The sequence below is a fragment of the Cynocephalus volans genome, chromosome 1 (assembly GCF_027409185.1).
Source record: "Cynocephalus volans isolate mCynVol1 chromosome 1, mCynVol1.pri, whole genome shotgun sequence".
Classification (NCBI taxonomy): domain Eukaryota; kingdom Metazoa; phylum Chordata; class Mammalia; order Dermoptera; family Cynocephalidae; genus Cynocephalus; species Cynocephalus volans.
The window spans coordinates 82,822,694-82,836,789 of record NC_084460.1 but is presented as its reverse complement, the minus strand read 5'-3'; the positions used below and the strand labels follow the sequence as shown (position 1 = coordinate 82,836,789).

The 14,096-nt window shown below is 33.9% G+C and overlaps 1 protein-coding gene across 1 annotated transcript in view; it reads right to left on the bottom strand.

Moving 5' to 3' along the window:
* Positions 1 to 14,096, bottom strand: part of LEKR1 (leucine, glutamate and lysine rich 1) — a 190,207-nt gene that overhangs the window by 16,386 nt on the left and 159,725 nt on the right. Inside the window, exon 8 of the mRNA XM_063096049.1 lies at positions 11,271 to 11,364. Coding sequence (XP_062952119.1) covers positions 11,271 to 11,364 — 94 coding nt within the window. The remainder of the gene's footprint in view (positions 1 to 11,270; positions 11,365 to 14,096) is intronic.

The window sequence follows — 14,096 nt, the reverse complement described above, 5'->3', positions numbered from 1 at the left end:
ACCATTGTACATTAAAAAAGCACATTAAGCTTATTTTCAGGCTCCAATTTTGTAAAAATTCTACTATTAAGTTTTAAATTAAGTTATTTCTTTAGTTTCAAAATAAAAAAAAAAAAAACACTCTGACTTAGAACTTGATCCAGAAAAATTGACCTCAGGTTAAATGTTATAAGCCCTTCTAAGAACTTCTAAGACATGAAAAATTAGTAGAAAAGTTAGGACTATATATTGTGAAAGTTTTGAGAAGTACTAAAAGCTTAGTCATCTGTACATTTATACTGTAAACCCAGTCTTTGCCAGCAACCCATAAGGGAAAACAAAACAAAACAAACTAGATTTGGCAGCCCTTAGACACAGTTCTGCTGAAAAATGAGGGGATGCAAAGTACAAATGTTTTTTTCAAATGGCCCTTTCTTGTTGGAAGTCATGGAAGGTTTTAGAGTCACAGATTGTCATTTTAATGTGGTTGAGGCTGGAAGGATGATTAAAGGGAAACATAGTCGGTAATGCCTGTATCCATATTTTGGCTCAGATAGAATCACAATGTTGGAAGGAACCTTAAAAATCCCGTGTTCAATCTCTCAAGCTTCTACGAATTGTGGAAAGAATAAACAAAGACTTTGGATTCAGAGGGAGTTGAGTTTAAAGCCTGGCTCTAAATCCTGGCTCTGCCACTTGCTAGCTGTGTGATCTTAAGTTTGTGACTATAACCTCCTCTGATGGGGTCATAGCTAGTTCCCTTGGGGGTTGTTATAAAGATTAAATGAGGCAAAGCATCTGTGTAAAGCTCTAGCACGAGCAGGAATTCAATAGTCAGTGGAGATTACTTCTATGCTCCAACCCTTCAGTCTCTACTACAGAATCTACACCAAACTACTGTCTCCTGTGTGTGCTGTGTGCCTCACACATCCAGAAACCACAACTCACTCCTTTCCCAGCAGGCGTTTCCGTTTTCAGACAGTGCTAAGCATTAGGCAGTTTTTCCTTTAATTGAGCCAACATCTCTCTCCATGTGGTTTTTAACCACTGGTTTTGGCTCTGCCTACTGGAGCAAGAGAGTGAACAAATCTATGAGTACTGGAGTCATTCATGCTTGGGAGTTCATCTAGTGAGATACAAGAAGGAATCCAAGCAACAAGGTGGCTCCAGATTTACATTGTGCCATGATTAGAGGGGGTAAATGCCAGATAAGTTGGGAGAAAAGCAGTCAGACCTGACTGATTGTGACTGTCATTCAGGCCACTGAGAGAAGAAAAGAGGTCAACCTGAATTTCTCAAGGGAATATTGAAACCATGGTACCAGGAGACAGAAAGTTTGCTAAGAAAGTTTATGGGAAGCCCTTTTATTTTCTTTGAAAGATGACTGGTAAAGGGATCTTAACCCTTGACTTGGTGGTGTCAGCACCACACTCTCCAAGTGAGCCACAGGCCAGCCCTATGAGAAGCCCTTTAAATGAACTAAAATGCAGACAGAAGACTAGCCCAGTATGGATTCAATTGGATTTACTGGACTGGATATAGGACTCAGCATTATGCCCCGAGGCAAAATAATTATGTTTATACTCAATGCAAGGAGTTATTTTGGCTCTCTCAAAATAAATTTCTGGATTGTCTGGGTAAAAGAAACATTACAGAATTATTCACATGGGCTTATCTCAGACTGCTAAAGATAAGGAAAGCCTCAGGGGCGCTTAGAAAAAAAAACACACGCTATTCTGAATTTCAGGTACTTATATCCATGTGCCTCCTGGTAGCCATTTAGACAACTCACAGGTGTCTCCAATAAATTGTACGGCCCAGAAACCTTGATATGACACCCTCTCTCAAAGCCTGTTTCTCACCCAGCCCTCCCCACCTCAGGACACAGCACCACCATCCACATAATTATTCAAGTCAGTAACTGGAGATTTACCTTTTACACCTCTCTCTCCCTCACCCTCCACACCCAATTCAGCACCAAACCTGTTCATTTTACCTGCAAAAGATGCCTTGAATCCATCATTTCTCTACATTTCTACTTCTACCACCGTAGTCCTCGCCACCCTCACCTCCTTCCACTCCTTCCTCACTCCAATCCATGCTACACACAGCACAGTGTTCTTTACAAAATGTAAATTATATTATTTGTATTCTCTCTTAGTGGTTTCTCAGTGCATAAGTATAAAAACAAAACTCCTGTACATGATCTTTTACTGAGACATCACCAGACCATACGACACTTCTGTGTGAATTGACAAAGCACCCCTTCCTTACATAAAAACAGTCTCATGCTGGGCACAGGACTTAGTGAGCAGAGCAGTCTGGATTCCAGCTCCCTTTGCCCCCTTGGCAGGTGCAACCTAAACACTATGTACGGCAGCCTGGACTTCTCCTGCCTGACTTTCACTACTTTCCGCATTTGATCACTGTGGTTCAGCCACACTGGAATAGATAAGTCAAGAACATGTACAAGGAGGAAATCAGATGCAAAACATGCAAAAATGTTGGAAGGTCTAACTTTTAAGAGTTTAGTAGTTCACAAGATGCCCCACTATTTAAAAAAGCAAATCAAGCTTTTCTCTTTTTTGAGAAGTTCAAGAAAATGTGTGCTGAGGTACCAAAATATTGAATGCATAAAAAAAATCTCTTGTGTGGTCATTGGTAGAACCCAATGATTATTTTAGGACAAAAAGACATCTTTCAAAATATGGACTGATTGCTCAAATGAAGAGAAGAATACACACAAACTAGGTGAGACAGGACAAACTGTAAATTAGGTGACAGAAGGACTTTAAAAGAACCTTTTAAAAAAGTTCTTTAAATTTATTAAGAAGAAGAGGTCAGCAAGGCCCCTTGAAAGACGTGGAGTAAAGGAAGCATTCAGGAAAGAAAAGGTGAAGCCTGCCCGACTGAATGAGCAGAATGTTCTATTCTACCTGAGTCAGGAAGCAAGGAGATTTTCTTGCCCCTGAACTATTCCTTGAACTGCTGTATGTAAAGAGAGAGAGAGTATAAAGGAAGAAATATATGGAGAGTGGGAAAGAAAAAGCACTGTAGACGAAGGGAAAAGAGCAATTGACTATTACTGCTTTGGTTTTTAATTTGCCCAAATTGAGAAAGAGAAGACAAGTGATGAATATCAGATGAGATTTTCAAACATTTAGGGAAGCCACAATGGAATGCTAAGAGCCATCTGAGTACATTGACATTGTACCACAGAAAGATGAAACTACTAGTTCCTTCATGATCTGATTAGTTTGAACAAAATGATGAGCCCACAAACATGATTTTCATAAGGATTATACTCATATTATTTGCCGTTGAGAAAATGAATTAATGACAAATTGTCATGTTTATGTTCTTTACATGTTGATAGGAGATCTTAGTTTAAAATAGATAGTAGGACGTATGTATATGCAAAATGGATTTAGTGATGATGCACATATAAAGTATGAACAACTTTATATAATAACCAAGTAATTTTGATAACTGTGGGGAAATTCTAAAAGAAGAAGCTTGAATATTATATGAGCTCAAGTTACACAAAGTAAAATTAATTATTATCTATGTAGACATTCCAGGTTTTAATTATAAATATATATAAAAATAAAAATCTATATTCTCCTCTAGCTCAAACTGCATTTCTTTGGTGAAGGCCTTCTGATGATTCCAGAGCATTCTGAGCATTGTTCTTCTTTAATTCCTTTTGTATTTGTTGTTGAAATGCATAATTAGTATTTTATGAAATCTGTATCTAATACTGATGTGCAAAATATTGTCTTTTCACTGATTATTTTCCAGGTGAGATCTGTGTGGTTGATTCTGTTACTATTTTCTACCTGCCCATGGAGCCAATCACTATGTTATAGCATAATCATTTATTACTTTTCTTTTTAATTGAAACATAATTGATTGTACATATCTGTGGGGAACAGCAATGAATATCAATACCTGTGTGCAATATGTGGGGCTCAGATCAGGATAAATCACTTATTACTTGATGATACCTTTAAAGCCAATGGGAATTTCAGTTGCCAAGGTAGTAATCAGATCATTTGTTTATATGATATGCATATATAATTTTTGAAAATATATCTCCAAAAAATAAATTACTGTACTATTTCCCAAAAGTCAAAAACAAATTCTAACTGAAAACCAGCATTTTAGATTATTTTTGAATTAACTTCTGAATATATCATAAAAGTAGACAATTATTTAATACATAAAATTTGCAGTAAAAAAACCAATGCTGAGGAATCAGAATACATAGGCTGCAGGCCAAGTTCTGCCAGGAACTGCATGCACTTAGGATGGAAGGACAGAATGTTCACTTAGTGAATACAAGTTAAGGCAATATAGTTCAGAACACTTTTCATATATTAACTAATTTAATTCTTACAATGCTGAGAAGAACATATGGCAATATAACTATTATTTCCATTGTCTAGATTAAGAAATAGGCTTAGAGAAGTTAAATAACTTCATCAAAATCATAGAGCTATTACAAGGTGGAGAGGTGTGAACACTCAGATGTTTCTGGTAGACTAGAGCTCAATGTCATTAGTTTTCCCATGTAATCTGACTCCTCACATGTCTACACAGCATAGTAGTAAGGGCAAAGACTTGGTATGTATGTTTGTATTATTTATTTATTATTCAAAGCCTACAGCTCCTGATATTCCCAGGCAATCCCCATCCAAGTACTAACCAGGCTCAACCTTGTTTTAGTTTCCAAGGTCATACAAGATTGGATGTGTTCAGGGTGGTATATGGCCATAGACAACTTGGTATTTATTTAGTTTCAAAATATTTACAGATTTTCCAGATAACTTGCTATTAACAACTTCTAATTTAATTCCATTCTGAAAGAAAATACTTTGAATGACTTGAATCCTTTTAAATTTATTGAGACATTTATAACCCTAATTATGGTCTATTTTGGTAAACATTTCATGTGTACTTGAGAAGAATGTGTATTCTGTTGCTAACTGGAGAATTCTATAAATATTAATTAGATCAAATTATTCAATATATCTCTTAAAAATAGATTATTGCACTACTTTCCATAGTATATATCATTACTGATTTTCTGGCTATTTTTCTATCAATTATTGAGAGAGGGCTACTGACATCTCAGGATTTAGTTGTAGATTTGTCTATTTCCCCTTGCAGTTCTATCAGTTTTTGCTTCATGTATTTTAAAGCTTTGTTATTTAGGATTATCATGGCCTCCTAGTGGATGAACCCCTTTATCATTATGAATTGACCCTCTTTATCCCTGGCAATATTCTAAATGTTTTTATTTCTTTACTTTGAAATATACTTTGTCTGATAGTAACATAGCCATTCTTTCTTTTGTTTTGTGTGAGCATGTTATATTGTTTTCCATCCTTTACTTTTAACCTATTTGTGTCTTTATATTAAAGTGCATTTCTTATAGGCAACATATAGTAGGGTCTTGCATTTTTATCTAACGTGAAAATCTCTGCCTTTTTAATGGGGATATTTAGACCGGGGCTTAACAGACTATTGCCCACAAACTAACTTCATCCATGCCCATTCATTTGTATGTTGTCTATGACTGTTTTTATGCTATAATGACAGAGTTGAATGGTTGGGACAGAGACTACATGTCCCACAAAACTAAAAAGATTTACTAACTGGTTCTTTACAGAAAAGGTTTACTGTCCCTGGTTTAGGCCATTTGTGTTTAATGTGACCGATATAATTAGTTTTAAATCTACTATCTTGCTATGTGTTTTCTATTTGGCCCATATCATCTTTATTCTTATTTTCTTCTTTTTCTGTTTTCTTTTGGATTATTTAGTTAATTTAATTTGAGCTCCTTTACTGGTTTATTAGCTATAACTCTTTCTATTTTTGTGATTGCTTTAGGGTTTATAAAATACATATTTAATAAGTCTACCTTTCAGAGATATATCACTACATGTATTATGTAAGAATCTCACAAAAGTATACTTTCATTTCTCCTTTCCCAGACATTGTGCTATTGTTGACATATATTTTACTTCTATATGTTATAAATCCCATATTAAATTGTTTATTTTTGTTTAAATAGTCAGTTATATTTTAAATACATTTAAATAATAAGAAAAACCCATGTATTTACCCACATTGTTACCATTTTTGTGTTCTACATTCTTTTGTGTAGAACCATATTTCCATCCAGTGTACTTTTTTTCTGACTTAAAGAACTTCTTTTAACATTTCTTATAGTGTGAGTTGGTTGGTGAAAAATTTTTTCAGCTTTCTCTAAAAACAATTTTTTAAATTTTACCCTTATATTTAAAAAATATTTTCATTTAGTATAGAATTCTAGATCAATAACTTCCTGCCCCTCTACGCTCCTTCTTTCAGTACTTTCAGTCCCACTATCTTCTTGCTTGCATTGTTTCTGATGAAAAATCTGCTATCATCATCTTTGTTCCTCTATATACAGTATGTCTTTTTTCTCTAATTGATTTTAAAGTTTTCCTTTTATCACTATTTTTGGGTAATTGGACTATAATGTCCCTCAGAGTGCTTTTTCTTGTGCTTGAGGTTTGTTAAACTTCTTATTCTTCAACAATCTGTGAGTGTATAGTTTTCATTAAGTTTGTAAAGTTTTCAGCCATCATTATAAAAATAATTTCTCTGTCCCCTCTTCTCTCTTCTGTCCTTCAGGAATTTCAATTACACATATATTAGGCCACCTGAATATTTCTCACAGATCACTGATGTTTTGTTTTGTTTTGTTTTCTGAGTCTCCTGTTTTGTTTTATTTAGCCAATTTTTCTATTGCTGTGTCTTCAAGTTCAGTAAACTTTTCTTCTGTTACATCTATTCTATCATTAATCCAATCCAGTGTACTTTTCATTTCAGACATTGTAGTTTTCATCTCTACAAGTTCAGTTTAGGTCTTTTTTATATCTTCCATGTCTCTACTTAACATGATCAATTTTTCTTTTAGCTCTTGGATATATGAAACATAGTTATCATAATTGTTTTAATGTCCTTGTCTGTTAATTCTAATATCTGTGCCTTTCTGGGTCAGTTTTTATTCACTGATTTTTTTTTTTTTAATGAATCCTATTTTCCTGTTTCTTTCCATGCATGGCAAGCAATTTTTGATTGTATGCCAGACATTGTGAATTTTACCTTGTTAGGTGCTGGATATTTTTGTGTTCCTGTGTATATTATTGAGTTCTGTTCTGGAAATTAGTTAAGTTTCTTGAAATCAGCTTGATTATTTTAGATTTTTCTTTCAAAATTTATTAGGCAGGAGCAGGTTAACATTTTATCTAGGGCCAATTATTCCCAACTAATGATGCAATATCTTTCTGAGTACCCTACCCAGTGCCCTGTGAATTACAGGTTTTTCAGTCTGGCTGATGGAAACAGGCATTATTACTAGTCATGTGTGAATATTCAATACTCTTCTCTCTAATCCTTTTAGATGGGCCTTTTCCTAGCTTTGGGTAGTTTCCCACATGTATTCACTGATCATAAACATACTTAAAGGGGACTCTAGATCTCCAGCATTATTCTTCTGTACAGCTCTCTCCTGTGAACTCTAGCCACCTTGATCTCCCTGGATTCTCAGCAAGATCTCCTTAACTCACAGAATTTGCCAAGCTCAGCCTGAATTTTCACTCCCAGCACCATGGCCTAAAACTTATTTCAAGGCATTAAGTTATGGCAATCATAGGGCTCACCTTGTTAGTCTCCTGTCTCCAAGAATCACTGCCCATCACCACCTGATGTCCAGCATCTTCAGACTATTTCTATCTCTTCTTCAGTATTTTATTTGTTTCAGTCGAAGGGTAAATATGGTCCCTGTCACTCCATCTTGACCAAATTAGAAGTTTGGACTTTGAATTTAGATACATGGAGGTTAATTCTCAGCTCATTCTCTGGCTGTATAACCCTGGCAAATTACTTACCTTCTTTGAGTCTTACTTTTTTATGTGCAAAATGGGAATGAAAATGTCACAATGATTACAATTAAATTTAGAAAAGCATTCAGCACAAAACCTGACTCTAATAATGGGGACTATTTTTACCAGCTAGATTAATAGTTTTTATCAGGTGATCTTTGCAGGCCATTCCAAATCTAAAATATGGGAATTTTATTAATTCAATATTTAAAATTGCATGACATAATTTTAAAAATTAAAATGTGCCCTCAATCTTCCTTTTAGCCATATACTTATTATGTGTAAATGAAAATTGATATTTTATAAATCATTCTTGTCAAATATTGTATTTTACAAATTATTATTTTTAATTTTATTAATTGTACACTAAAACACAGTGGGAATTATTAGGCTATTTGTTGCTTCCATTTTGAAAAATAATTTGAGATTTTTTTCTTTTTTTTTTTGCCTCCTTTCAAAATCAGAATTGACTATTTCTTAAAGAAAACTTTCTCCTCTGCATTTTCACTATCGGTCCAGTTGCTGCAGTCAGAAAGTAGGGTTTTGTTTGTTTTAACTACTGTTTTTTAAAAGCTCTATGTGTTTTATTTAAAATGAGGTTGATAGTATAATTCTAAAATGTTTCTAAATATGATATCTTGTGGATAATCTAAGAAAATATTTGATTGAAATTTGTTAATTACATTAAGAAGTGATTGTCGGTAAATGATGTGAGTTGATTAGGTAAGCAGCCAGGCTATAGGAGAATTTTTAATTACAAAATTTTAACTGAATAGTAACAACACTCTGCATTTGGAACCAATTTTAAAGGTTTAGCATGCATATTAATTTGCTTTCTTCACATCAAAGCAAAACCTGAAATAAACAAAAATCCATGACAATTAGTAAATAACAGTTATTTTAAAATGTCCCATCCTTGTTGCATAGCAACTATTGATCCCATTATGTGCTTTTTACATAGCTTAAAATAATTAAGCACAGGCACAAATTGCTATTTACTTTTTTTGAATGTTAAAAGCACTTAAGTTATGAAGTTTATTTTAATATTTGTAATATATATTTGTAACGGGAACATTTCATTCCTACGCAAAGGCACAGTGACCCAAGAAAGGGATGACAATGTCATATTAGCGATTTTTCTTTCTCATAAGAGGAATTTTAGGGAACTTTTTATTCATAGTTTCAATAGCTAACACAGCCAAGACATAATTATCATTCCTTGGCTTTACTGGTCTGATCTCAATTTATTGCCAGCTAAATGATAACATTTATTAACAAGAAGTCATGTCCTCTCAACAAAATGAAATATCCACTTATACTATAGAAAATTATACATGCCATAACACATCTGTGATATAATTAATTTATGAGAAAAATGTCATGGTCTTAGTGAGAACTTAGAGAATATTACAAAGGATTATTTTTACCATCAAGTTAACTTAACAGCATAAATTAAGAACATAAATGCTTTTATATAGTGAGATGCTAAGACCAATTCGTACTACTCTCTGTGTTAGTACCTCAGGGACAGGGTACAGTGACCAGGAGTATTAGAGTGGGTCATAAGTACAGAGATCTCTTCTCCAGTGATGTGTATCTGAAAACCCCTAGTGGGGTGCAATGTGGAGATGGGGAACTTCTACACAAGCAAAGTCAGGAAGGTTCACTCCATCAGTCTAAGAGAAGGAGCTCAGGCACTTGAGAAAAGGAAACAATTTCTGAATCTCTATTCATGTTAATGCCATCAGTGAAATTTCTGAGTCAGAAGATGGGATGTTTACGATATCTCCTGATACATGTGGACAAACTGCTCTCCAAAAGGTTGCTTTAATTTTCAGTCCCTTAAAGAGTAAGGCACTCTTTTATAAGACTATCTCACTAGACTTTCACCCGGTGCCAAAACTATTGTATCAATTGGATGGGTAAAAAATAATCTCTCACTATTTTAATTTGTGTATTTTGGATGAGTAGTTAGGTTGATCATCTTTTCAAACTTTTAAACACGATTGGTAAGAAAGGAGGGGAGGGGATGTGAATAAGAGCAGACCAGCCAATTGAGTACACTGAGACTAATAACAATTAGTAAGAATTAAAGATATGTAGGCCTTAGAAAAGAAAGAAAAGAAAAGGCCTGTTATAAAAAACAAAATAAGAATGAGACACTTATAGCACCTTTAGTCCATATTTCCAACTTTTATTTTTGCATGTATGGAACTGTTGTTATAGTAACAATTTTTATTTCAGCCCGACTTTGCACCCTGAGGGACAAGGATAGGGGTACTGATTTATAGAAAGCTAGTACTGGCTGAGTATGGCTAACTGTTTGAAGATTGGAAACAGAAGTGACAAATTTAGAATTGACCTGAGCCAGCAACAATACCTAAAAGGTTTCAATTGGTGGAATAGCAGGGTGGGGGATTCCTGGTGGAGTAGTTAGTTTGAAGGTTGCCACAGCTTGTTGCTTGAGGTTACTAGTTATAGGGTCCAGTTCCCAAGGAGAAGAATCTGGTAATAAGCAAACAGGTTGTCAGTACTTCAGTAAAACAATTTGAACTTCAGTGGTCAGCTCTAGTTCTAGAGGAAAATTTAAGACACAATAAGAAAACTGAGGTAGAAGGCCAAATGGGGAAGAGATGGAGTTAGGAAAGCTTTGGCTCAGTGTGGAGGATAGGTCCTAGGGATCAATCAAGGAGTATTGGAAGCTTACGGCAGGGAAGCGATGACTGTTGCCTCAATGCCTAGAGCTGTGCAGGACCTGAGAAGGTAGGGACTAACAATTTTTAAAACATTACTTGTACTATTTAAAATTATGACAGTAATACATATTCACCGAAAAACATAGAAAAGTTCATACACTAAGAGCAAACATTTCTTTGTAAATAATAATGAGCTTAATATATATTCATTTTACCTTGCCAGGGTAAATATGTCAAAAGTTCATAACTGAGTAATTTTAAGTCATTTTCCATTCTCTTTTATTATCTTCTTATGGGAGAGCAGAGAAGTTGCAAAAATTAATATTTTCTTACTTTCAGGAATGTGATCAAATGCAGATTCTGATACTTGATGAGAAAGTAAATATATGAAACTAAAAATTATGCTTTTGCATGAAAACCAAGGGCTATGTTAATTTTACAAGATCCCAAAATCTGTAATTCCTTTTTTATTTCGCATTATGTTGCTTAATATTTTGAAAAAGACACACATCATAAGAATGTTCGGTCTAGGAAATTCCATAAGTAATCAAGTGTGCACAGAAGCAAAGAAATCTATCTGGAATAGTCTTCTCATAGATGGACAGAATTTTAAAAAAGCAAATAAAACACATGCTGATGGAAGCCACTATACTGTTACCTTCTCCCTCCAGTTATCATCACTCAGCAACTTCTGTCTAAGAGTTTCCTGTAGCTGCTCGATGCTTTTCTGATGTGAAATCAGCATCAGTCCCCTGAAAATCATAAACCCAACAAATGAGTCAAGACTCACCCCTGACACTCTTCCTAAGCTGCAGTTCATGGCTCAGAGAATATTATTTCACAACTTAGTTTGCTTATTCTCTTTAGCTATATGTATGCAACTACTACTTACCTTTTGAACTGTTAACTGAAATTGATAAATACTACATACAAGGCAAGTATTTTCTCAGGCTTAATTTTTGCTTAATAAGGAATAAGTTATTTTTGCATGAAATAGTAACAACATATGCATAATCACAAATATAATAAAATTCTATAAATTTTGTTTCACAAAGTTTATGACTAAATTTTAACACCAGACAATATTTCATTTCTTAAAAGAAAAGAAAATACATTGGGATATCCCATAAAGTCAATACATGTTAGCAGTTCCTGCTAAATTTATTTTTCTTTTGCTTATCTCAAATACTCATAGGAACAAACCAAATTAAGTAGACAGTAGTGCCAGGGATGTAGTATAGTACAAAACATATTAGAAATTAGAAAAGAAAACATAAAGAACACCTTAACATTTTAATCCACGTAAATGAATCTATGCTTAGCTTGTGATCTTCTAGGTGGAAGTGTTTGGGAGATTCATGAGAAAATTTCACAGGGGCCCTGAAACTTCGAATATTTCTAGTAGTGGCAAAAGCATGCTTGTTGATCAGGGCTCCTTGTCTCTTGCATAACCACCATGACTCTTCTTCTAAGTAGGACATTTTTCTCTATTGCTTATTCCTTCTTCTAATCCCTTTGTTTTCTATCATTACTCTCTTCCTTTTAGCTCTGACCAACCTTTTCTCAAACTTGTGACTTTCACTTATGCCTGCCTGTTGTATATCTCCACTAATGATCCATCAACACCAAATATTCCACACAGAAAAAAAGATTTAAAAACAAAATTCACCAGCATCTCCTATAATCTTTCCTCTCCTACTGACTTCTGAAAACTTTCAATGATGAAAACCTTTGGCTCAAATTCCTTAAGTCATCTTTGATTATTCCTTCTCCCTGTTTCATCACATCCACTCAATAGTAAGTTCTATATATTGTTTCCTCAGTGTCCCTCAAAATATTTCCTTCTTTCCTTTCCCACTACCAAAAGCCTCCTTAAGTTTCTTCCCTTTATCTTCCACCTAGAGTATTATTATAGAGTTTTAATCTTTTAGTCTTTATTCTAGCCTCACTCTTAAAATATTATTAAACATTTTTATCATAATAAAAATAATGCCTACAAGCCTAGGCTAGAAAATTTTAATGACACAAACATAAGAAGACACATTTGATTTGGTAATCCAGATATGAATATCATGTGAAGAAAATTGATAAAAACAAAACTCCCAGACTTCCCTTTCCATAAGTATGTCAGACAAGAGACCTTAGCAACTTTCTTACTGAAAATAAATAAAATTCTAATTAAAATATCAAGAAAAATATCTTGAGTTTCATCAGTGAGCTGAACAAAAAGTGAGGAAGATGCAGAGAATAAAACTCAAGTGAAAGATTGAAAAAAGGTTATCAGTAGAAAATGAGTAAAATTGGAATAAAGTCTGTAGGTCAGTTAATAGTATTATATCAATGTTAATTTCTTAGTTTTGACATATATACCATGGTTATGAAAGGTGGGCCAAAGGGAAATGAACTTTCTGTACTGTCCTTTTAAATTTTTGTAAATCTAAATTATTCCAAACAAAAAGTTTTTAAAAAATGAAGTGAAAGGAAGAACTCCAGCAATAAGTAGAGCACTGATGCTCACTCTCACCTTGAAGGTACTTTCTAAATCCAATTAATTTGAGCTTCAAATTTCATAGCCATGAAAGGCACAGGAGTCAGGAGACTCACCTGCATAAAGCTGGGTCTTAAAGAACTACATATGCAGTATATATGTGAAATTCACACTACACATATGTAAAATACAAATAACATCTCCTCTCAAGGGAAAAAAGAAAATTACCTGCTTCAAATTTTGTGTTAGGTAGAGGGGAAAACACTAATCTTCCATAAAAATTTGTAGATACAAACTGACCCTAAAACAGGTTTGTATTCTGAATTCACGCTACCTGAGTGGTACAAAAAACCTCAGACTGAGAATTTATTTTAAAGTGGTGCTAGGTTAGTCTTACCTCCAGATGCCTGGTAGGTAAAACACCAACAGTGTATTTTTTGGAGAAACCTATCTTCAACCTAGGACTCAAAGAATTCCCATAGATAAAGTTTTAAGACATATGAGTTTATAATAAAAAAAAAAATCACAAAACCATTGTTAAAAAGCCAGTAAGAGGAAAAATGAACAGATAAAATGACAGCATAATCAAACTCACAAATTCCAAAGATATTAAATTTTCAGACACAGACTACAAAATAAGGATATTTAACATGTTAGAAGAAATAGAAGATTAATTTAAATGGTTAATAAAATTTGAAAAAGAATCAAATTAAACTTGTAGAAATAAAAAATACAATAATTGAAATTAAAAACTCAATAGATGGTCCTATAGCAGATTATTCACAGCTGAAAAATAAAGTAATAAGCTGAAAGGAGATTCAAAGAAATTATACAGAGTATGGTACTGGGAGTAAAAAATAAAGAAAATAAAAAAGAGAAGTTGAGATGCTGACTGCTCCCAAGGGAAGTATGAAAAAATTAAATATGTATCTATTCACTATTTCAGAAGCAAAGGAGAGAGAAAGGGGGAGGAAGCAATATCTGAGTGGAATAGTC